Source organism: Colius striatus, chromosome 7, assembly GCF_028858725.1.
Source record: "Colius striatus isolate bColStr4 chromosome 7, bColStr4.1.hap1, whole genome shotgun sequence".
NCBI classification, from domain to species: domain Eukaryota; kingdom Metazoa; phylum Chordata; class Aves; order Coliiformes; family Coliidae; genus Colius; species Colius striatus.
In genome coordinates this window covers 41993915-42018449 of record NC_084765.1, presented here as the reverse complement: position 1 = coordinate 42018449, position 24535 = coordinate 41993915, and the positions used below count along the sequence as shown (strand labels likewise).

Genomic DNA, 24535 nt, shown 5'->3' with positions numbered 1-24535 from the left:
TAAAGAAGTCCTAAAACTCACAGGAGGTGGGAGCAGAGCCCCTCTTGTACAGCCTGTCCCCAGAGGCACCCCCAGATACTGGTGCAGAACTCCCCACCTGCCTAAATGACAATCCAGAACAGCAAGGAGTGACGGTCTGCAGCTCGCCTCTCCCTCCAAACAGGGCACAGCAGTGCTCCCATCATGGCAGGGCTCTTGGATGAGCCATAATGTCACAGGCTGGGGGAGCTTCACGCCATGGTAATAACTTGCTGATGTGGTTTCAGTTGAAAACTCTGGGTCTTTTTTCCTCAAGCCCTTTGATACGGGTTTTTGTGTGACAGAGACTGGTTTTGGGCATTTGGCTGCTAAAAAATGTGGTTCAACAGCTCTGCAGAAAAGAGCATTTCTTGAAGTTGGGTCTTTGCTGGCAGCGTGCTTACCCAGGTCTTCTCCCCTAGAGATGACTAGAGACTTCAGAGCCCGATGCAGGGAGAACCTGCAAGTTGTTTTACATGATGAAACAGAAGTAACATTAAGAGCTTGACTGTCCACGGTAGGTTGTTATCGTATTAGCAGTCGTTGGGTTTTTGTAGAGCTGTTCCATGTCCCACCTAAACAACAGCAGGAATCCCAAAGCCAATGTGCTCTCCACCTTTAGTTCCCAGGATTTATCAATGGCTGAACTAGTTAAGAGGTTGCTTCTGTGTTGACTTAAGTGTGCTGGACTTTTCTCAGACTCTGTGGGGTGGTGACTGAGGAATAAAAACTGTCCGTGGGAGCTCTCAGATGTTCTGCAGCACTGAGAATTTTTGCAGGTGTTTTTAACTCTTCATGAAATAGGTGAGACAGGGGAAGTCACTCTGGCAGTTCCAAAAGCCTGGTGGTTTTTGTTCGTTTCCTAGGACGTACATTTCCTTGCAGGAGCTCTGCAGAGTGCGTAAGTGACTTGAGAAGCAGGATAATTTAACCAAAAAAGGCACGGTTCTTCTCAAATCACAGTAAACTGTGCCTGATCTTTGGTGTGTTAAATTGTGGTGTTGGGCTTTTAATGGCATTGGTTCTGGGATCATTTCTTTAATGGCAAAATTAGTGAGGAGCATCGTGTGAATAGGAGACAACGCTTGCCAGGACCTTTATTTTTTAACATGTGGTAACTCATAGTGGAATGTGATCCAGCTACAAATAAGACACGCTCATTTAAGCAACGGGCCTAATCGTTGCAGCATCTCCCACCATGATAAGACTCCTGCTTCTGATCCAAAGATGAGGATGGACTAGATGTTGATGTAGTTCACCCTGCCACACAGCCAGCAATAAAGGCAGTCTGCTGTTATTTGAGAGCTGAGAGTAATTTAATATTCCAGCACTCAACTTAGTTTGTCTCCAACTCAACGAAATGTTGTGTGGGAAGCACTGAGCAGTGCAGATGAATCCCTGTTGGGAAGGACATGCATCGCTTGCTGTGCATACAGTCTTTCCAGAAACACTCTGACATGGAGGAGAATGGAGTCCTGCTGGAAGCAGGAGCCATTGCCTGGCTTGGAAGATGTCCTAGATGTGGCCCTAGATGTGTTTCACGATCGTGCAGACAAAGAATCTGCAGTGCAATCTACTCAGCAAAGGGCTTATGGTCCAAAAGCACTAGATGCATTTGAAATGAAAGAAAGAAAAGTTTTGGTGGTTGGAATCTGTTTCAGATGTTAACTTAGAAATACAAACAACAGAACCCCAGAATCATAGAAGGGGTTGGAAGGGACCTTTAGAGATCATCCAGTCCAGTAGAGTAATATGATTAATGCTGAAATGACACATCAGAGAAGGAGTGGCCTCCCCGTTTCACTTAGTGGGTTGGCTCTGAAGACTGCAAGTAAAATCAGTGTGTGCTTTTAACCTCTGTTGCTGCTCATGCTCTCAGAACATCTCCCATGATTTTTGCCTTAGCTGACAAAAAAAAAAAACCCTTAACTGTTCCCTGCTCAGCCTCCAAATCTCCAGCCACGTCCCAGCCAACCTACACGGTCTGGTTAAGTGTTCTCTTTGCTGATGTCTGCGACATCACTCAGTAAATCAAGCAGAGATGATGAGAACTGTAGCCTTGATTATAATAATGCATTTTCCTTTTAATTCTCTTCCTTTTAAAATCCTCAGTTTAAAGGGTGAGAGTAGTCTGAATTTTCTGTTAGGGAAGCAGTTGGTTACTGGGCTCTGCAGCAAAATGTGGGGTTGGGTTTTCAGGGGAGTTGGACTAAATGATCTCTAGAGGTCCCTCCCAACCCCTGCCATTCTGTGGTTCTGTGAAGATCAGAGCTCTGATTGGGAACTGACATTGTCTTCAACATTCTCCCAGCCTGTAGTTACTTATTTCCCTGTTACCTTGATGTCAAAACGCACTATGTGAGAAATTACCGTGTGGTTGCTTCCTCAGCTGTATTCCCTTCTAAACGTGTCATTTTTCCTAGTTGCTAGTTAGAGGGTGTCTAGTAAAACACCTCAGTGATGGCAGCTGGTGTGTGAAGATCTCACAAGGGCAGCCCTGAGAGCTCTGTGGTGTTCAGTGTGCCATCTTAGATGACCCTGTCGATCCCCTGGTGTTTGTCTCTAGAGGTCCCCGCTCTGCACCCGGAGCAGGTTGGCTACACAAAGCCTGCTCTGTGGAATACATCCAGCAGGCAGCCCTCCTGATGTAAGCAACTCCTTTAAATTTTCCTTAAGCTCTCCAGGGCTGTTTTGTTTGACCTTTATTTGGTTAGAGTATCCCTTCTAGGAAAGCAATTATTGCCAGCCCCTTGGGTGGCTGCTGTAAACCAGGTTTCGCTGTACTGGAGCGGTTGTGGTCACAAGCTCTGTAGTTAAACATCAGCTCTGGTTTCTAGCCCTTTCTTCTTCATAACCTGACATAAATTAGGTTTGGTTTCAAAGTTTCCATAGGTTGTCTCAGTGTGATAGTGACTATTTTAAGCTATACTGCATTAAGGAGAAAGGAACTGGTTTGTTGTCCACCAGGGTTGGTTAAATTGCTGTAAGCTACATTAGAAGCTTGAGGAGTGAAAGGCTTTCAAAAGCAAGTCCCATTTGTACAAACAGGAGGCAGCATTGACAAACCTGCCCATTTTGACAAGTCAGGCAAAAATGTAAAAGGAAGCAGGAATTCATTAGCTGTACTCAGGAATCCTTGCAGCTTCACGAGTAAGTAGTGAGAAGCTTGCCATGAGTTTCTTGAGCATCCCTGTGAAGTGCCCCCACAGAGATGCTCAGTCTCACAAGACTGCAGTTTAATCTAGCTCAAGGACTTTACAAACTCTGCAAAGACCTCTCTTCTTTTTTTGTCTTTTCTTTTTAAATTTGTTCTCTGGAACCATTCAGCAGCACCAGGTAACTCTGGTGTCCTCTGAATGCTGAGCAGGGAAGCCCTGCAGTGTCACTCCGTTTCCAGCATTTCCCATGGAAGAAAATAACTTGCATTTAGTAACTGTATCTCCTTGTTTCCATCCCCTTCTTCTTTTCACTTGGTTAAATATATCCCTCTGTTTATTGCTGTGCCATAGCCTTAAAAACTCACAGGATGTTCAGCTTGATCAAGTAACACAGAGAAGCCTGTTGCCTCTCGAGTGCTGGGTTTCTTACCCTTATGCATCAGTGCTGCCTTTTGCTGTAAGTGAAGTAAAAAAGTCTCAGATCGAGACAAGGCTTTATGTTTTTCTTTAGAAATTTCTCTTTAGATTGCCAGGTGTTGATTTAAATGTATGAAGAGGTATATTTAACCCAGAGCTTTGAAGGCTTCCGTGCAGGAAAAGCTGGTGTTAGGGTATAAAGCACGAGTGTGCGCCTGTGTACGCAGACCCACCGTAATTGCCCTGTGAATAAGGTGGTTTAGGGTGTGCTTTTATTGAGACAGAAACTGTGACCTTACTAGTGTATGAGTTTCAGAGACTTATATAGGAACAAGGTAAAACCACAGGTAGGAATTGCTGAATAATTACCTTTAGACCAACCTGAGCAAGAACCTTCCCAAGAGGGCAAGCTCATTTAATGGTTCCTAAAACTCAATCTTGTGGATGTCAATGGTCATGCTTGATTATTTGCAGCAGTGTTTTATGAAAAAGCAATAAAAATGCATTGGGAGCATACAGAGGGAAAAAGAGGGAACAATAAATGGTTTTAGTTTTTCAATTGAGTCCCTTTGGTGTGAACAGGTAGAGGCTGTGTTTCATGCTGCTGTGCCTTAGCTGTTTGAAATGTGCGTGTGTGTATCTACCCAAAACACTGCCGTGCTCTGCTGGCTTATGATCGACAAGAGACCAGCAATGAGAGGGGAGAAAAGAAAAACCCTGATGTTTGTTTTAGAGAGAAAGCAATTACAGTTATGGGTAAAGGATTAACCTGTTTTGCCAGCTCCCTCCACACGTACCTGCAAGGCCCTTCAGAGAGCCCCACTAACAAAGCCTGACAAAGATTATTCCTGGTGTTAATTACACTCTTCTGCTTCTTTCCTTCCCTCTTCTGGGCTCTGAAAAAATATCCCACGGTAGCAAACCCTGCAGAAGTGAGGAGCAGATAGCCTCGGGTATCCCCTGGCTGACTGCAGCAGAAGCATCTTCCCACCTTGGGTACAGATGTAGGTTACCTGGAGGTGATATTTTCAACAGACTGGGGAGCAGGTTCAGTGGTGCTGAGAGAATAGCTGGTCCTCACGTGACTTGAGGTGTTAAAGGTAAGGCTGAGTGTTTTGGTGGATAAAACACTGGCCTTTCGACCTTGGTTTCCCGTCCAGCTAGAGATCTGGAAATAAATGAGTTTACTGCTGACACTCCAATCCCAGCAGACAAAACTTCACACCAAAATGCCCCCACGTATAATTTGTCACATTTGGCATCTGCTGCTAAGAAAAGAGCAAGAAGCGACCTGGCGCAGAGATGTAATCATCTTTCACCTTCCTGCTGGGGGTGGGAGCAGAACTGGGGCAAGCCAGAAATGCTTTCAAGTCTGGGCCTCTGAGGCACCTCCAGACACCTCTGCCTTCTGCAAACTTGTTACTTGTAGGAAATCACCTGCCATTAGGTTTGTGCAAGGCTTTTGAAGTAGATTGGCTGCAAAGTCAGAAGCGGGATGTTAGTGATATGTTTCTTTTTAGGGGTGCTGTGGAAGAAGGTTGTCCTTGCAGGAGTAAAACTGAAGGTGTACAACACTGCAGTTTGCTGCTCTCCTTGGAACAGCTCAGTAACTGCAGAGCATTTCTTACATCTAATTGCACCTGGCAGCATTTCTGCTGCATTTAAAACTTCTGGCTGAAAACAATCACAAAGGAAAATGCACCCTACGTGCATTCCTTGAGAGCTTTAGTAAAGGAGAAGCTGGAGCACGTAAAAATTGTCTGATCCAAGAGAGTTTTTAGGCTGAAGTGATAAGCTGGAAATGCTTTGTAAAGCACACACTTTGTTTATTAAATACTGCCGTTTCAGCATCAGTGGCCAAGTTGCAGGAGAGGAGTATCTGCCCAGAGGAGATGGTAATTTCCAAGACAGGGTGTGCTGGGGAAACCCAGAGGAGAGAGGAACCAGAGTTTGGTTTGCTGGGTTCTGCTAACTTCCCTCCTGTGGCCATAGAGCCATAGGACCATGGCATTTCCTTCTGCACAAGCTTCACACTGAGGAGAGAGTACTGCAGAATAGCAGTGGCTGTGGGGAATGGGGAAGTTTAACCCTTCACAGAGAGGGAGTTGGCAGATGAGAAAGGGGGAGTAAAACCTATTTACACTGAAGGTGGGGACCCACTGGGAATACACAGTGCAGCTGAGCTGGCCTCGGAGCCCCCTTGAGGTCGTGCAGCATGACTTTCCTCTGGGGGACACCTTGATGAGAGGTTGCCATCATCCTGCACCATGACTGTCCATCGGGCTGGCCCCCAAGGGAGGAGGTAGGAGGAGCACAGGTTTGATCTTAACACGTAGCTGGGGCTTTGCCATCGCAACCTTGAAGGTTTTGGGTAGAAAGCTGCATCTCCTGATTTTCCTGTTTTATACTGAAATTGTGACGTTTCTGTTCCTTCTTCCTTGAGAAAATATTTTGCTCTCAAGAAACTGTCTGTTGGGGCAAGACCTCTTAAGGTGTGTAAAGCATGGGGTGCTTTTGGTGTGTATTGTCAGTCAAGAACTGCTGCCTCATTTCACTGACACGAGAGTGTTTCCAAAGGGAACACAGAGCTGTTGTTATCTGTTGGATTTGCTTCTGGAGTTTGTCCAGGTGAACCTCCAGGCTGGACAGAAAAGAGAGGAAAGGTGCCTTATCCATATTTATTTGTGGATTTGCTGGGCATTATTTCCTGGGCCTCAGTCAAGTCTCAGCTTTAGTGAGAGCAAACGGATCAGGAGACATTTGGAGTAACAAGTTTGAGAAGGAGGTGAGGATAACGCTCAGACCTGTAATTCAAGCTCTTGTTGCATAGATGGCAAAGGATTGGTTGGCTTCTGGACACTCCATTAGGTGATTCTCTCTTCCTTTGTTCAGAACCCTGGAAAAAACAAAAGAAGATACAGATAGTGGTGTTATCACTCCCTTCAAAAGAGAAAGGACTTGTGGAGGGATTGCTCAGTCTCAGGTCTTCATTTAGATAATGTGACTTCCCCTGGCTCCGTGGAAGTCAATAAGGTTTATACCAGAGCCTTGGCACTCTATAAATTAAATATTAGGAGCAGTGTTTGAAGTTCGTAAGCCCTCCCTCCTCCTGCTAGCTCAGATTTTCTGCTGCTGTGCTTTTTTCTTTATGCCTGAGCACCTTGCTGACAAGTGCTAATAACAAAATGCCAAGAGAGGGTCCGGTCGGAGTTACCACACATTAAACATTCTGAACTTGTCCTTTTGCTCATAGATTGTGCATAATTAATAATTAAACGGTTTCAGTTGTAATGGGTTGACCTTCTTGAACTGTTCATTATTCACAAGGCAAAGGCATCACTCAAACTTTTTTCCTATTGCCCTTCCTTGTTCTCACTCTGTGTGCACAGTTTGGCTCATTTTAAGAAACCAGAGGCTGGTTTTGTCTTCTCATGCAGCAGATCCAGTTGTGGGAATGTTGCCTGGGTGGATGCTCAGGGGGAAATAGCCAGTCTTGGGAAGAAGCTGCCTGGAGATGAGAGAGGCCAGTGGTACATTGACTCTGAACAAGCATTTGTGCTGTGTTAGCAGCATCCCCAGTACACAGGTCTTCATGATAAAGGTTGCAGTATTTAATGAAAATGAAGCATTTCCCAGTTTAAAATGAGTATACCTATTCCTCACTCCTTTAACATCTCGATTTTCCCACTTATCTTTCCTTCTGTAGTATGATTTCATTATGCAGGTGGGTAAAATAAGGCACTGGAGTGCAGCTGGACCCTCCCCTCTGGATACCTGGAGTGTGACTGTGTTGCGTCACACGGACGGCACACACGTGGTAGAGCTTTGGGTAGCTTTGTGTTGTCTCCTCGTGTTCCCATCTCTTCAAGTGGCAGCCACAGTCCAGAGAACTTCAGGACACAGCATAGGATGCATTTGTTTTGTGTAGCTTGGGAAATCTTTGCCTTATTACCTGATAGAACAACGTTGTGATTGCCCAAGTTACAGAGGCAGCGACAGCAGCACTTTCTGTCCTTAGAAACGGCTCTAGCTACAGACTCCTACCTTTCTCCTGCTCCAATGGTCATGCATAGAACAATGTAAAAACTGACATATTTCAGTCATTGTTTTCCCTGGGATCATTTTTTTCTCTTCCTAAGGTAAAATGCAGCGCTTGAGGTTTCAGTGTTGGCCTTTGGTAGCAGTGGAGGGTCCGCACTGCCCTGCTTCAGCCAAAACCAAAGCCTGCCTCTTTCTCCCTGCCCTGGATGGAGCTGCAATAGCAGTGTTGTACAGAAAGATGAGCCAAAGAAAAAGGGCATTTTGCATTGGCTTTCATCCAGGTGAAGCTTTCTTGCACACTTGTGCAGGAGTGCCTTGTCTTCTGGCTGTGCTGCAGCTCAGGAGCTGCGTGGTCAAGGCAGCTTGACCGGTGGAGCAACTCCTTCCCTTGCTTGCGTGAACCCTGACGCCACCTTACCTTGGGACAGCCACAGTGGTGCCTTCGGGGCGGTTCATCGGCTTCTCCTCCCCTCTCATAAGGAAGTTTCACTCTACCAGGGGTCCAGCATCTCTTTGTAGAAGTTATCAAATTGATGTGAAGTGGCAGGTTCTGTTCCCTGGGACTGACCCGAGCTGGCACCCTGCTTAGAGGGGCCGTTGCTGGATGCTTCTCCCTCGCATTGTTCTCTTGGGTTGCTGGGCCAGTTGCCTGAGAGAGGGGCTCCAATAGCTTCACTCCTCTTCATTTTCTAAACAGTATGTCATAGGTGCCCAGTGTTTCCTACCTCTGCAGCTTTGAGCCTTTCCCACCTGGGAAAGTGGCTTTTGCCCAGGAAGGCTCTGCTGGACAGGAGATGATGATGAGGAGAGCCCAACCCTGCTGGGCCCCGTGCTGGAGAAGCCAGCCTGACGTCCTGCTCTGCGTTTTCTGTGTAAACACCAATCATTGCAGTGTGAGGCTCTTTGAAGTGGAGGAAGTTTAATTGCACTGCTTATTTCCTTGTGTTCTTCCACTCTCCAGTGGAGACCTTCCTCTATTGATGTCATTCATAAGTTTAGAAACAATAACCTCTCCCTCACCGGGTCTAAGTTCAAAGAGGATTTGGGCACGTTCTATCAAACACTCCTTGTGTTTAATAGAAGTCTTTGAAAACTGTAAAGCAATTTTGGCTTCTCCTTTTACTCTTCAGCTACTTTTGATTTAATTGTATTTTCCAGCAGTTTCCAATTGTTTGAATTGGAAACAAAGCCTTAATAAGAGTTCTAGTTAATTTTCTGTCTTGTAATTACCGATCTCATTTTTCTGATAATTGGCCACAGCAATTATATGTATATTTACTAATCACATAGGAGGCTCTGCAGTTGTGTCTATCTGCCACCACTGATAATGGCACACACATTGCAGAGGTGCTTTTATCATCTTCTTTTTTCCACTACATCAAAGCTATTTCCTCGCATTCACAATAATGAATACATGCATGCATTTGACACAGTTGTGTGCTAGAGAAATTGTTTGGCTCCCACCAAATGCTGCACGCTCTGAGTTTCTTGCCTGCAGCGCTGGAAGGTTGTATGTAATGATATATTGCTCATCCAAATGGCCAAAGCACTCCAAAGCACAGTGAGATTAAAATAAGTCATTCCTTTGTTAATTTAAATAGGTGCATGTATCATACTTTGCAGGGTACTTTGTGTAGGGATGTCAGGGAGGAAAAAAGCCGCCGAAAGGTATTTTTAATAGCAAATGAGAATAGATGAGAATGGAGTCATTTGCAGCTGCCTGTTTTATGTGGCTCTCTTGTTCCAACTGTAGGTCTAATGAGATGACACTGTTAAAGTACTCTGCAGTGTAATTTCATTACATCCTGAGCTGTTACACTATAAACACAGTGGAGCTCTCTGTCATTCTTGGAAAAACTCCTAAATTCGTAAAGCCCTTCTTTGCAAATGGTGATGTTGTTTGTTCCCTCTTTGGCTTTTTCCCCTCTCTTGCACTCCTATTTGATTTTTTTTCTATCTATTTCGTTATCATTCTTTCTTTCTCTCTTCCATAAATACCGGCTGGTTCTTTTCCTACCACCAGACTGACAAATTCTGCCTTTCTTTTCCTCTTAAAAACGCTTTTTTTCACCTTTCAGATGGGAGAACGGGCAGCATATGAGGACAGCCTCTAAAATGAATAAGTGTAAATAAACATGAGTGTAAATAAATAGCAAATGCAGTGAAAGAAACAAAGGTCAACACAAGAATAATTTCACAGCTCTTTGTTAATTACAAGACCATTTGTGTGTTACTTAAATAATCATTAATTTCTCATTTACACTTTCCCTACCTTCCTTTTTACCCTGTGGCTATCATTGTCCTTTTTTCACCTCCCCTCAGTGTCTTTCCACATGTTTTTACCCATTGTGTAATACTCATTAGTTGAAATTCAGTGTTTTATAACACATGCTCGGAAGAATTTGTACCTTTCTCCCTCAAATTCTCTGTGTGAAAAAAGGGGGGCTTTGTCACTTCCTTGGGGGGTTTTTTTCCCCCACACCCTTTTTGTTTTGTTGTTGCTGTTATATTGCTGTCCTTCTGGAGGAAGGGGTAAAAAAAAAAGGGAATTGAAAAATTATCTTCTCTCCTTCTGACTCTGCTTCTTGTTTCAATCCAATCCCAGGAATCGCCCGTCCTTCCAGCCGGGGAGTTCTCCGAGCCATTTGTACACTTCATCACTCAATGGTAAGCTCAGTTTGCAAACATGCCATGCCCTCAATGTAAATGATACATGCCATTAACTCTGCAGCTCTGCGAGACCTTATGGCTTTCCTTGCATCCTTTCTGAGAGGAGAGGGACTTGGGGGCCTTGGGCAGATGGGGCAGCAAAGCTAAGCAAACTGTTTAAATTATGTAAACGTTATTTACACAAAGGGTCGTAAAAGTACTTACAAGGGGGTTTTTCCTGGTTTAATCAACCTGCCCTGGGTGTGGGTGCAGTCTTGTGCACTGAGACTCCTAAGGATTCGTGTTTGGGGGGGGGGGTAAAGAGGCCACAAAGACTCGTGTGTATAATGTCGTTATTCAGGGCTTTTTAAAGTATTGCTTATCAAATTGCCTCGATATTTAAAGAGGCAAACAGCCTTGATTAATTCACCAGCTTGTCAGTAAGTAATCCTTACTGAGAGTCATCTTAAAACACACCACTGGGTATATTTCCTTTGCTTAAAACTCAATAGTTTGTTGGGAAGCTTTTAAATTAAAGGAGAATTGGGCAGAGGAGGAATTTGTATCATAAAGAATACAGATCTTTTTGGAGTGTCTGGAGGATAAAAATATACAAGGAGAAGCTATGCTAAAGAAACAAAGTGAGGGGGAAAATCTCTTAATTGTCACACACCTCCCCCCCTCCCAAGAAAAAGGGGGTGGGAAGCACCTGTTTCTGGATGGCACAAAAAAACACAAGCTTGAATTCTGTCAAAAAAAGAAAATACAATGTATTTGGTGGAGAATGATCCCTTCTGCAAACATGCCCCTTCCAGGGCTGGATGCTCAGCTGTGCTAAATCAGATGGAGCCACCTCAGTGTGTGGCACTGGGAGCTGCAGGCACGTGGCCAACAGGGAATCTTGCTCCTTCGGGAAGGATTCTTCAGGATTCTTCCCCCTTGAAGCCCTCAGCACAGTCTGTAAGTTGCACCTTCAGGTTCACTGTGCTGTGGCAGAAGTTGCACAATAAAGCTGATTTTTTTGAAGACATGACTTAGGAGAGAGCACCTCTCAGGACTGAGGTAGTGTGTAACGAATCGTACAGGCACCAAAAGCAGTCTGATGGGCGGTTAATTAAAGGGACTAAATAATTAAGGTTTGTGTGACACAGGCCTCCGTTTTCAATCGTTTCAGTTTACAGGAGGATTCAGCAGCACAACTTAACCTGTGGTGGGAAGGGTTGCACTTCCTATCCCTGCAAACAAAACCCAGATGGATGGCAGACTGTTTCAAACAAATCCTCATCGAGGCAGAGGGAGGGATATAACCTGTGTTAAAATTTCCACAGATGTCAAACTGAAGCATAACTGATGGTGGCTAATAGCCTTGTTTTTCCCTGGGGATGCAGCTACTTTGGACTGTCAGATTAGAACTGCTCCCAGCCTCGTGGTCAGGCAGCTCGTGTGAGGTGCTGCTTGTGGGCAAGGCGTTCGCAGCACAGACCATCCCGTGTTTGTATTGGCTGTGCTTCTGGGTGGGAGGCAGCACTGTTTCCAAAAAGCAGATCTGAAGGAAGGTGAGTGCTGCTGAAGCAATCAATTCCTGGTAAGGATTAGAGATGCCAAGTGAAGGGCGTCTCAGCCTTTATGACTTTATGCCAATTACGCCACAAAGGCTGGCTGTTGGGATGTAATCCAATTAGTCAGTAGGCAGCTCCTGATGGTCACCTCTGTGCCATGTTATTGTGTTCCTTCATGCAGCTAAGCACAGCCTTCGATAGCTAATTGCACCTGTTGCATAGAAAACTAGGACTATTTGGATGAGAAACGTGATCTTATAAACAGGTTAATGCTGTGTAATGAACTATCACCCTGCAGTGTAATGGAAATAAATGTGAAAAAATTAAGGTAGGAACCCCAGGGTGTTGTGAATTCTCCTGAAGCTCTTTAGTGTTAGAGTTAAATTTCCCACCTGTTTGTAGAATACTTTTGTGTCGAGCTATGTAATAATCCCTCGCGAAGTGAAAAGCAACTCACCGTGCCTTCTGAGCTGACTGGTTGCCAACAATCTCTGTGTTTACGTGCTCTCGTGGTTACAGACAGTGGACACCACGACATCCCATCAGGGAGGGATGGGAGGGAGGGAAGAAATCCATTCCCATTTGGGCCACTCTTAGGAACTCCATCAGCACAGGGTAAAGTGAAGAAGTGTGCTGAAATTCTTCCCTCTGTGTTAAAAGCGGGCATCTTCCATTTTTAAGCAAGGGCAATAAAAGAGCAGTTGTTTACATATGCACATTTTGTTTTATGCCACATAGCATGAAAAAGCAACCAAAGGAAAGGCCAGCACCTGAAGATCTAATGGTAAGTGGAACTTACAGTCTGCATTGGTCTGTGAGTATCTTTTATCCTTGTATATAGAAGTGTATCCTTTCATCTTCTGCTTTTTTCAGTATGGACAAACTTAAGTCTAAACTCTTCAGTCTAAACTCTTTCTGGCCTGTGCAGCAGTTACCTGTTGACAGAGAACACACAAACTAAAGGTGGAATCATCATTCCACTGGAGCTGATGAAGATGATGGGCATTTTGCCTTTGCCTTCATCATGGCCTCAGCTTCACTTGGTGATTTGGGGGAGCTAACACGGGACTTCACAACCGGTGGCTAGTTTCAATCGAAGCCAGTTTCATGCCTAATACACAGTTCTTAGAGTTTTTATGTCCAGGGATTACAGCTTAATGTAGGTCACTCTTTGTCATCCTTTGCCTGTCTTAACCTTTCAAAGTCTGAAGGTTGAGAACAGAGGATACGGTCAAAGTAGTGTGATTGTAATGAAACTCAGGAGCCATTTGGATGAATAGAAGTGACTGTTTGCACTTACAGCCCCGTAGAATGAAATTAGATTGGCCACAGAAGATGGAGTTAATATGCAGCTTTGATCTGTCTGTAGAAAGGTGCTCAGTATTGGAGCCAGAGCTCAGAGATCACTTCTTTTGCTTGCTCTTGCCATTTTTTTCAGTAAGGCAATAACCAGGTACCTGCTCTCAAGCCGATCCCTCGTGGCTGTGCATTCAGTGGAGTGTTGTTTTGACTGCTTCTAAACAGCAGCAAAAATACTCTCATCAAACAATTACTACAAATATTTAAGGTACCTTACCTTGTAGGTGAGTGGTGTTCCCTTCTGACTCACATCAAATGTATTTGATTGTTAAATCTCTCGTTATTTTTCTTTCTTTACTGTAACTTGGAGGCCTGTGTAAAGTCCTTGCAGTGTATTTTCTGTGCATTAAATAGCTAGGGATGGTTGTAGCAGGTTGTAACAAGATAGGGAGACGTTGGCATCATCTCATTCCTTGCTTACATGCTGCGAGCTGCAAGCAGAATGAAACAAGTGTTTCTGCTGCAGCTCTTCTCTAGTTAAAGGCTAATCTCTGAAAATGCCCTGGAGCAGGCATCTCACAATCCAGACTAGTCTCAATTTAGATCCTGGTTAGTAAAGTATTTAACTGTGAATCTAATTTTAAGGATATTAACTCCAATAGATGTACATTTGAAGTCAGGCATCCGCTTAAATACCTTGGTAAAACGAGGCCTTAAAGTTGGTGGGAGCGCCCTGCACTTTGTGGTGGTGTGTGTCTCACACGAAAGGCTTACACTGCCTTATTCTGTCTTTTTTATTAACTTTTGATGGTTGGAGAATTCTTGCAGTTAGTCACATCTGAGAAAACTTGGAACAGGTTCTAGAGATGTAGACACATTTACCTTGTGCACTATTATGCCATGGCTGGATAGCTTAGCTATTAAAACAAGGGAATAGGGTTTCATAAAACCTATATCTGTTTGTAAATGCATGTCTCAGTGATGCAATAGGCCTGCCACTTATAAATAAAACATCTGCAGATCCCACATACCCCCATAAGTATATATGTATGTTTGTAAGCAATAACACCACTCCAGGGTGTAGAGCCATAAAAATGAGGCCAAAGGGTGAGTGCCTGCAGTACCAGGGAAGTGCACAGATTTATCTTTACGACTACATGCCCTGGAGTGTGCTAGTCCCCTTTTAAGGAAGTATTTTGTGAAATAATTTTCAAATTATAGCAGCTCAGGAAAGGAGGGGGAAAAAAACCCCTACTTTTTAACCAAAATCTTTTGTTTAATGCATTTTTCCCCTCGTGCTACTTTCTGTTCAATTAGAAATGGACTCGCGATGACAAGTGCTAAAGCGTGAGGCAGGCTGCTGCTGGAATGGTGACCCAGTCTTTGCCCACAATGTGGCCAACCCTCATAAGCTGCCCCAAATTCCCAGCCTGGTGGACTCAGAGCACCTTTTTCTGTATCAGACTCGCTAGTCCTCAGTAGCTGCTTGCCAGTCAAACCCTTCACGTTCTTGCACTCACCCAGTGCCATCGAGGAGCGCTTCATTTATAGACCTGTCCACATACACACAGCACACCTGTACATAGAGGTGTGTGTAAATCGTGATAGTCTGGGGGAAAACAGAACCAGAACAAAAGCTGTTAAATATCCTCTGAGCTCCAGAATTGCTCTCGCCACAAGATCTTTCTAATTCTGTTTCTGAAACCTTTGTTGTTGTTCTCCTGGATATCCGTCTCCTCGTTAAGTATCGCAGTGATGCAGATACCATCAGTGTAATCCTGGACTTGTCAGGGTCAGCTTGCTGTTGAGTTAAAAGAGAGCAGGGTTTCACCTTGTTCATTGAGTTTTGTGGGGGTTTTGTTTGTTTTGTTTAGAAGAAATGTACTGGCAAGGATGAAAGGTGTACACCTAGTCATTGTTAGCTTCACACAAAACAGTGGAGTGCAGGCTTCCTCCCCTGTGGACGTGAACCATACTGGAAGTCACTATTTTGTAACCAATTTAAGTATAATTAAAGAGTGAAAGCAAAATAGAGGGAGCAGAACATCAATCTTTTTCTTCTCTCCTGATAGTCTGTGAATTGTTAAATGCATTTCTAAGAGCCAGCTAACAATACCTGGAGTGCCAGATGGGCAACTCCAGCGAAGTCACGGGGTTACATCAGGGATGGATTTACTCTATCACTTCAGGAAACTCTTCTTTTATATCAAAGTCACTATGCACATATTGTCAGAAAACAGGGCCAAAGCCAAGGCTGTGTGAAACTCCTGTAAGAAGTCAGGCTTTCTAGTACCATAGATACTCTGGTGCAAGCGAACACCCAGTTTCCATATCGGCTGACACAAACCAGGCTCCTGTAGTCACGCCGGTCACTGTGCTCTCGCTTCTGTATACTCATCCCAAACCAAAGTGCAACGGCGGTTTCTCGGTATTCACATAGTCAGTGGGTTCGTTATTTCAGACTATTTCAGGTGAACCACCTTGTTCCACAGGAGATTTCACCAAGCAATGGGAAAATTGCCCATCCAAGGAAAAGAACGGCCTTTATGATCCACTGGTGGTTGTTCCGAACCCTGTGCTTGCAGTGGCTGCTCTTCTGCCTCCAGTTTGTTCGCAGTTTTGGAAGAGAAGGGCTTGCAGTGAGTTAAACTGAATGCATCCCTGGTTCAGCACCAGGGGAGAGCACACAACATCTCAGCGTGTTCCTGTCGCACATCTCTCCCTTCCCAACTAGGAAAAGAACATCTCAACGGTTCTCCTCTGTAAAGCTTTCATTTCTTTTGGTTTGTTTCTCCATGAGCCTCCTGGTTTTCTCTCAGGTGTGGTGTTTCCTGGCATCACAAGCCTGGCTCCCGGGGAAAGGCCGGCGTAGAGAGGCGCGGAGTGTGATGTGGCGGTAGGGGTGAGGTTGAAACGCCTGCTGGTGCCGAGTGGATGGGTAGGCATCCCTGGGCTGCTTTGCCTCAGAAAGCTGTAGATCTGACTGTACTTACGGTATTTTTCAGCAGCTTTCCATTCTAAGCTCTATTTAATGGAATCTATGCATAGTAAGTAATCAGGTCAGAGAGAAGCAACATCCCCTGTTTGAGATCAATCGCTGGCTAATACTTTATCTAGGCCACTTTATTATCTCATGCTGATTCCATTCCCATTCTCCTCCTCCTTTGTAGCGTGCACTTCAGCTGTGGTAAAAGTACGTATCGCATACATATTAAAAACATATACCCATTCTATCTGTATGTAAATGTGTGAGACACAGCTGGATATTGCAGGAGTTTGATTTACTAATAGTTATTATCTGTTCTAGCTGTTCAGAGGCAAAGAGAGTTTCAGAAAACAAGCTAGCGCAGAAATTGCCTTTATGATATCACTCTCCTGCTTTGGTAATTGTTTAAAATCTCTCTTTTAGCTGGAAGCTTGGCCTTTTATTTTGCAGATTGTAAGCTCTTTTCTTTTTTTCAGAAAGCCAGCAGAAGCGTTGGAGAGTCTCGTCGGGTTTTTGTTGTTAGTGCAGCATTGAACTCGACACATCTGGCTGTTTAAACAGAAGTGATTTACCTAAAGAAATTGTGTTTGTAATACCAGAAGTCAAGCATGTAGCGGTTGTTCCATTATGCTCTCCCATGGATGCATAAAGGTGTAGTCTTTAAAGCACTGCTTTGATTTCTCAAGGAAAGTTTTGGGCAGGGAGAGGCGATGCTTCTGGCCAAGGATACAGTCACCTTCTGAGCTTGATTCCTTTTGCACAGATCTAATAATTTGTGTGCAAGTCTCCAAGTTTCAAACACATTTAATGGCTTTTCTCTTTTGTAGATCTCAACTACTCATGCTTTTTATGTTGGTGTCTCATCCATTTAGAAAATTGTGTGGGAAACTACATCATCTGTGTCAAAGCCACCGATCTGCTGCTAAACGTGTTCTTTCTTTATTTTAATGCCTAGTGCCATTCTGAAATTTCCCAGTTCTCTGCCTTCAGCAGTCCCTCTCTCCATTCCAGGGGTGGCATTTAAGCCAGAAAACCCTGATCTCATCAGCTACCATGAGCTTTTTTCAGATAGATGTCAAGATATTACAGACTCGCAAAAAATGGCTGTTCCCCAGTCTCCAACAAGTGTAGGAAATTAAAAGTGAGGGGTTTTTAAGTAGCTATATCATGAATAGCTAAATTCTAGAGGATCCAGCCAGTAGCACTTCTTCCCAGGTAGAGCTGAACTTGTCTGCAGCTCGGTGTATTAAACCATTGTTTTGTAGCTCTTAGGAAACACTTTTATGGTTTAAACAAACAAAGGGAGGATCAGCATAATCCTCCGTGGATTTTTATATAAACCTTCAGAATAAGGCCACTAAAATACAGCCACTTTGGCTTGTCAATAAAAGGGATTTCCTCCAGCAGCTGCTGTTGTGGCTGGTGCGTTACGGCAGTGGCATCCTTGAGGAGCTGGAGGTGGAGGTGAAGGTTGGGGGTTTTTGATGGTATCATCTTTTGGGAGAGACCATCTTCTGCACTTTGCTTTTCACAAGCACATCCCATCAGTCTTGTGAAGACAGATTTACAGATCAACGTCTTCTGGCTGCTCCTGTCTAGATGTTTATGTGTCGTTGCTGGATCACAGTGAGGCAAGAATTTTTCCCTCTTTGGCTACACATTGGGGTTTTTTTTCTCTTGTGCAGGATCTCCTGTCAGTGAAGACTTGTCCAATGTAACATTGTCTGTGCTCGAACCTGTGATGGATGGCTTTGTTTGCAAACATTTAGACTCTCCCGTGTCACAATGCTGCGAGTTGTTCACCCCACAACAAGGGGCTGACACCAAAACGTGTGCCAGCTGTGAAGGAAAAGGCACTCTCTCCATTTCCCAAGGGAAAAATGCAGAGCCAAGTATTTTAGCTGTTGTAAATACACAACCATAGAATCGTTTAGGTTGGAAAAGACCTTTAGGATCACCAAGTCCAACCATGAAATATGTATGATAAATGTCTGTCAGTTCAGACAGAGAGGAAACAAATCCCGGCTACATTGGAGGCAATGTCAAAATCTATATGGACTTCATTGATGCTAGGATTTCACACTAGGGCTCAGGATGCTCGTGTTTCTGTGTGTTCATTATCTTCCTTGCTCAGGGTAGCTCAAGAGTTGGAGGAAAAAGAATATGTATTCATTCAGGTGGCAGTGTTGCTCAACTTATTCCCCACTCAGCTGAAACGGGGAAAGGTGGGTGGTGGATCTTTCCCCCTGTCTTTCAAAGAAACCCCCCAAAAAGCAGCTGTCTCTATCATTAGAGTTATGGTTTGTTCTTCTTCTTTGTCACTTGAGAAGCCAGCTGTTGAAATGGAGAAATACATTCCATCAGTGTCACTGAATCCAGCAACTACAGGAGACTAAGATTGTGTCAAGGTTAACTTGTGAGCGTTGGACTTTGAAGGTGTGATATTCATTCTGTGTCTTCTGCAGTCCCATTGCTCATAGGGCCACTGACTTTTCACAGGAGATGTGAACATCTGACTTTCTAACATGCCCTAAAGCAGCACAATACACGAGCACTTTCCAGTGAAATGTGAAAAGAAACAGCTCGAGTTGGCTGGGGAAAAAAAAGGGTTGAAAATCCAGGGAAATTGGACAAAAACAAATTGGCAACAGCTTAGAGTGGTACAGTTAATATTTTTGGTTTCTTGAGTCTCCTGGGCTTTGCAGTTTAATTTGAGCAAATGTTGCATTTGGCACTTTCGATGGTTCTGTAGTTCTCCAGGCACAGAGACAAATATTTACACCTCGCTCATTTTGGTAGCAGAAGGGCAGATCTTTCAATGATGAGACACTGGGAAGTTGTGCATTTCTCTTGTTGCTGCTTTCATGTCAGCTGTCTTCCTTGTGTATTTATTTCACTAAAAAAAAAAACCCTAGAAAAACCACACCAAACAACAAAAACCTGTTAATGGTTCCAAAATGAGAGCCCTATCTTTAAAGCTGCCCTTCCTTTTCATTGCAAATTCATCAAGGAATGTGCTCTAACAGGCAACTGTTGCAGCCTCTGTATTTATTTGTGTGATGAAACCAGAATTAGACGTTTATTCAAACACGGGGCAGAGATTAAAATCGCTGGCACTTGTGTAGTACCAGCTACTTGTGGGTCTGTGTTCAGATTAGCACCTCCAGACACTCCTGCAGTATTAAATAAGAGTAATAATTGCCTATGAATAAGCTTGAGTATAAAGCAGGAGATAGAGATATGGCTTCTTAGTGACCTGTATGCATTGTGCCTCAAATCCCTTAATCAGATTTGTGCCGGTTGATTCTTGCAACTCCATAGAAATTCAGCTGGAGGATCAGGGCCTAAAGTACTAAAAAAATCAATTAATACTACTTTCTAATTTGTGTGGTCGACAAAAAATGCATATAAATAGGGGACATTTTTCTACTTAAGAGGGCCGCACTGAAAGATTTTTAATTGGATTTTCATTGTGATTGACAGCATTTGATTATGACAGTAACTTTATTTGGCTGGACTGTTATAGCCCTCTTGTTCAGGGCTTGCTTTTTTTTTTCTCTCTCTCTTCCCCATCAAAGCTCTTTTTTATCCTCTGAATCCCCAGAGGAGCAGCAGTGCCTGTGAAAGAGCCTTTTAGCACCTTTGTTGCAGCCATCCCTGGTGATGATTGGACCCAGCTGGTAGTAGATAAGAAAATGTGCCTTTCACAAAAGAGGTTGCATCTCCCGTCTCTATCGTTTCAATAATTTTAAGAGCCCCAGAAACCTGTTGAGGATTAGAAGTAGCTTTAGATGTGAAATGAGTGTTAAGTATTAGTAATCGGGAGATTAGGGCCCCGGGGACAATGGGAGATAAACAACTGCAATTAAGGCAAATCTGCCAGAGTAAACAAAATTTAGCAGAAACAGATGCCCTAACCATTTTGGGGGATTGATTGGAGGGCACCGAGGAATCGATTTTTGTCTTGTTTACACTTCCAAACCCCCGTGATAAACTGGGAGGCTAAATATTTCATACAGCCTGATTTTAGTTAATTTTTTTCCAGCTCCTCACAGTAGGTCTGCTCTCTTCTAACAGTGACCAGGCCCGAGTTTATTCAGCATTCACAGGGAGCAGCTAATTGTCTATGAAGGGCCCCTGTGTTTAAATGGGCTTGACAGGAATTTAAATTTTGTTTCAATCAACCTCTGTGCTCACAGCCTGCTCCAGTTTCTAATTTTTAAATTAAACATGATGGGGTTTTTTTTCCCTCTCCTCCATGAAGCCGAGGCCTCTCTCTCTCTCTCCTCCGGCGCCGGCTGCTCGCGCTCCCACCCGAGGCAGCTGCCGAGCACAGGCCTTTATGAAGGCCGTAACGGCAAAGCACGGCTGAGGAAAAGTTCATTGTCCCATAAACGTGCATCTGCCAGTTTGGATTTAACGGGAGACACCGGGGTAAACGCTGGGCTGGTGGAAATCAGGGTGGGTTTCCACCGGGGAAGGGCTCCCGACGGCATGAAAACAACTCTGAGGATGGAAATGCTTTTGGTGGTTTCTTCAGCCACCTTGTGAGAGATTCAAAGGAACGCTTTATATCTCTTTTTTCCCCCCCAAGCCAACTAGTGGTGATATATTTTGCTGCCTTCTCTCTGTTTTCAGCACGTTTATTCCAACGGTGTCTCCTATCTGTCCTTTCTCTGCTCCCGAGACGGGGCGATTTGACAGCGTGTTCACGCTTGGTCATTTCATAACTCACTTTATTTAATCCCTTTACCAAACCTGGCAAACAGAGCGTTGGCGCTTTGCACTAGATGCAGGCGTGTAAAGCAGGATATGGTTATACAGGGTGCTTTTAAAAAGGCAGCTCGTTCCATTGCAGGAACTTGAGCACAGAAACGCCAGCAAAGTGCTTCAAGGCAGATGATTTTCTGCAGGTTTCTTTGGTCTGTTGGTCCTTGTCACTAAACTATATACTTGTGTGTGTGCTCAGCATTTTGTACTCCAAGGTTTTGGTGCGAAGCATCGGGGGGTTGTTTCAGTTTACTCCAGCTTAGTGATTTTCTGTTTGATTTTTTAGATGTTTTTTTTTCCCTTCTCAGTAGAAATCAGTTTCTCAAAACATCGGTTTTGAGAACATCAAACAAAACAAGTGTTTTTTCCATCCTTCTTTCCCAGTCCAGGGAAACACTTAGTCCCCGTGTGAAGGAAGCACATCAGATTTTCATGTCTGACTGGCTCTATCTGGTGTCAGTGAGACTGTTCCAGTGCTCATGCTGAGGCACGAGCCGAAGGCACTTCTGCAGGTAGGTGTACACTAACGTCAGAGTTCAGGTCAGGTGTGGTTTCTGGTGTAAATCCATTCTTCAGAGCTAGCACTCTTCTCATTCTCATCACAGACAGGTCTTGAAGCTAATGAATTGGATCGATTTCAAACAAAACCAAACCAGAAGATGTGCTCCAGGCACGCACCTAATGATCCCCAGCTCTGTCCACACCAGACCAGAGCTGGTCAGAAGTAAAACCTTTCCCATCCCTGAAACAACTGCACCAACCGTTTCACTCCGTGGATCTGCTTCTGTTGTCGACAGCTTGCTAATGTTGACATACCCTGGCAGCCTTGGGCCACGCTCTCTATTCCTTTTCTACATCTCTTCTTAACCTCGGTGGCACTTGCAAAAAGCACCCTCCAATTAGATTTCAGTTGCCTTAGTTTTAAGAGACGTCACACACATAAAAAAACACCTTTCCTGGGAGTGAGCTGGTTTCGTTGGCTAAGCATAGGAGACAAGCCAAGCGCTGTTGAGGGTTTAACAGCAAAATATCAACAGCAAAACTGCTGTGGAAAGAATGGTCTGCAGATGGGCAAATAGACTCCTCTGTGCCACAGCCAAAACCAATACTCTCTAGTAAATTTAAGGCTGGTATATGCCACAGAAAGAGAACAGCAAGAATCAGACCCGTCCGTGTACACACCCCTGCGACACCCTGGGGTCCCGAAAATAAGGAGCAGGGGGGTGAGTGAGTTGCTTGAGGTCAAGTCCACGCTATAGAAGTCAAAGCAGTTGCACTAGTTCCTGCTAATCTGGCCTGAAAAAAAAATTCCCTCTTGGCCTGGTGATGAGTTGCCAGCCTGGACACATCAGTCAAGTGCACAGAGGGGTCTCTGAAGACATTTTAGGGCCACCAGTACAGTGTTGGGCTGTGGCCCACATCAGGAGCTTCAGAAGAAGGTGGAAAGAAGGCTTTTAATGAGAATGGAAGGATCTGTGTGTTGCTGTTTGGAAATGGAAATTCGGGTGTGATACATGGACAGCTCCTCTTCAGGTTGAGATTTGCAGGTGTAGGTTAAGCTGTTCTTCCTCTTGTCCCACTCCCCACTTGGGGACTAGCAATATATATAGGCAAATTCTGTGCATTTCAGGGAAATTCAAACAACAAAACTACTGAGAAGCAGATGAAGATCACTTGCAGTTAACTTTCTTGCCTAAAAAGTTAGAGGGCATTGGTAAAAAAATGATCTACAAATAGTTAAGTGAATGTAGCCCAAGGAAGAAGAAATATAGCTCCAAGCCTTCACTGCTTAGTAGTGTTATCCATTTATCTTTGATATATTTTGTCTCATCCTTTCACTGTCTTAAATATCATCAGAGGGATCGAATCCTTAGTGTGCTAATCTGGATAGCCACGGTTCTAACGCTGACCTAAGCTAATCTGCCTCTGCAATTGCAAGAACTCTGTCTGACTCCTCTGAAAGTAACCTTAAATTGTGGTCTTGTAAGAATTCCAGAGCTGTATCCTTCACTCCTTCTCCTAATGAGGTTATGACCAAATGCTCATTATAATTGCTTTAGACTCCTTTTAATTTTCAAGCTTATTAATCATAAGAAGAGTTATTTAAAATTGCATAAATTAATCTTAGATTAAAAGCCCATCAAAGCCTCGAAACAATTAAGAATAAGTAGGATTTCCCTGGGGCAGCAAGTTTTATTTTAATAGTGTAGTCAGGTGGATATCAGAACATTGAAGTGTGGTAGTGATTAATGTATGCAAGATTTAAATGAGAGCTTTTAAATGGCAAATCTAAATCACATATTGACCTAACTGTAGGCTTTAACTGTATTGTCTGTCATAAAGTGTTTAGTAATCAAGGTTTTAATTACAGCATATGTTAGGGAGGCCACGCAACAAACAAAAGCCGCCGCTCTGCGTGGGACTCCGTGGCGGGCTGGGGCTGTGCTGTGAGCTGCACAGGAGCAGGAAAGGGAGCAGAAACTTCAGGGAGACTGATGATACTTGATTTTGCTGAGGGGTGTGTTCACCTTCCTGCTTCCTCTGCACCCAGGGAACGCCGCTGACTGACAGCTTCCCAGCCCCTCTTTGCTAACCCACCATTCTCTAGGCCTTGGGCTCTAACGGGGCCTTGGCTCTCTGAGCTGGCAGAAGCCACAGGTGATGTGCTCGTGGGGGTGAGAAACTCTGTGAAAACGTTACCTTCTGGGTGCTCCTGACCCTGGGAGTCCTCGTGCCCTCGGGCTTCCTGATGCGCTCCTGCAGACCTACTGAAGCCCCGTGTCTCTGGCCCCTGCTATGGACTGTTCCACTCCAGCAGCCAGCTGAGAACAGGCTCTTGGGGATGCTCAGTTCCTCACCAAGCACAGCGAGAGGCAGTCTTTTGCCCTGAATACTCTCTGTTCTGAGGACAGGAACTGGGAGACAGAACTGGGCCAGCAAACACTTGGTCCCAGATGAAGCGCAGCCGTGCAAGTACACAGGGGAAGGTGGTGCTTTACGGTTAAACTTGCTGCGACTTGACATGTTGTGGTCCCCTTGCTGCAGACAGGGAGGCTTCATTTCTGGATTGGAGCATCTCTCAAAGCAAGGGTTGACCTTGCTGCCACTTTGGGACACTGAGGGCATGTTTCTAAACACGCATGTGAAGCCTCCCAGTCGCTGCTGCTTCAGGCACTTGTCCTTTTCTGTAAAGGGTCACTCGCGTGCCCAACATTGCAAAGGTAAAGCAAAAGATGCAACAGCCAGATGACACTTAGTGCCTTGCAAGCTCTTTTCACCTTTGCACATGTTCTGCACGGCCATGGATCCATGTGAGTCCAAAGCCTTCAGGTTTTTCACCCCACTCAAGCCTCAGAAACGAGCGATGGAGGGAGGAGGCTGCTGCACGGAGCAGCCCCCGAGGAGGGCTCTGACACCTTCTGTGCCTGTGAATTAACGATGTTTTGGGAGTCGGCGATAGAGTATTGGCCAGAGGATTCCTCGCTGCTATTCCTGGCTGTGGGAGCAGAAATCGGCCTCGTGGATAGCTGGCACAGATAATTAGAACAGCATTTAGTTTGGCTTGTCCTTGGAGGCAGGAGCTCTAGATGTAAAACCCTCCACTAGTGGAAGCAGTGGTAGAGGGATGAAATCTTACA

At 44.5% G+C, this 24535-nt stretch overlaps 1 protein-coding gene across 6 annotated transcripts in view; it reads left to right on the top strand.

The window, feature by feature from the left end:
• MAP2K5 (mitogen-activated protein kinase kinase 5) overlaps positions 1–24535 on the top strand; it is a 136393-nt gene that overhangs the window by 103460 nt on the left and 8398 nt on the right. For all 6 annotated transcript variants that reach the window (XR_009819077.1, XM_062000028.1, XM_062000025.1 and 3 more), the window contains 2 exons: positions 10240–10301; positions 12581–12626. Coding sequence is in view for 5 of the 6 variants with exons in the window: in XM_062000028.1 (XP_061856012.1) it covers positions 10240–10301; positions 12581–12626 (108 nt within the window). In the remaining variant the exon portion in view is untranslated. The remainder of the gene's footprint in view (positions 1–10239; positions 10302–12580; positions 12627–24535) is intronic.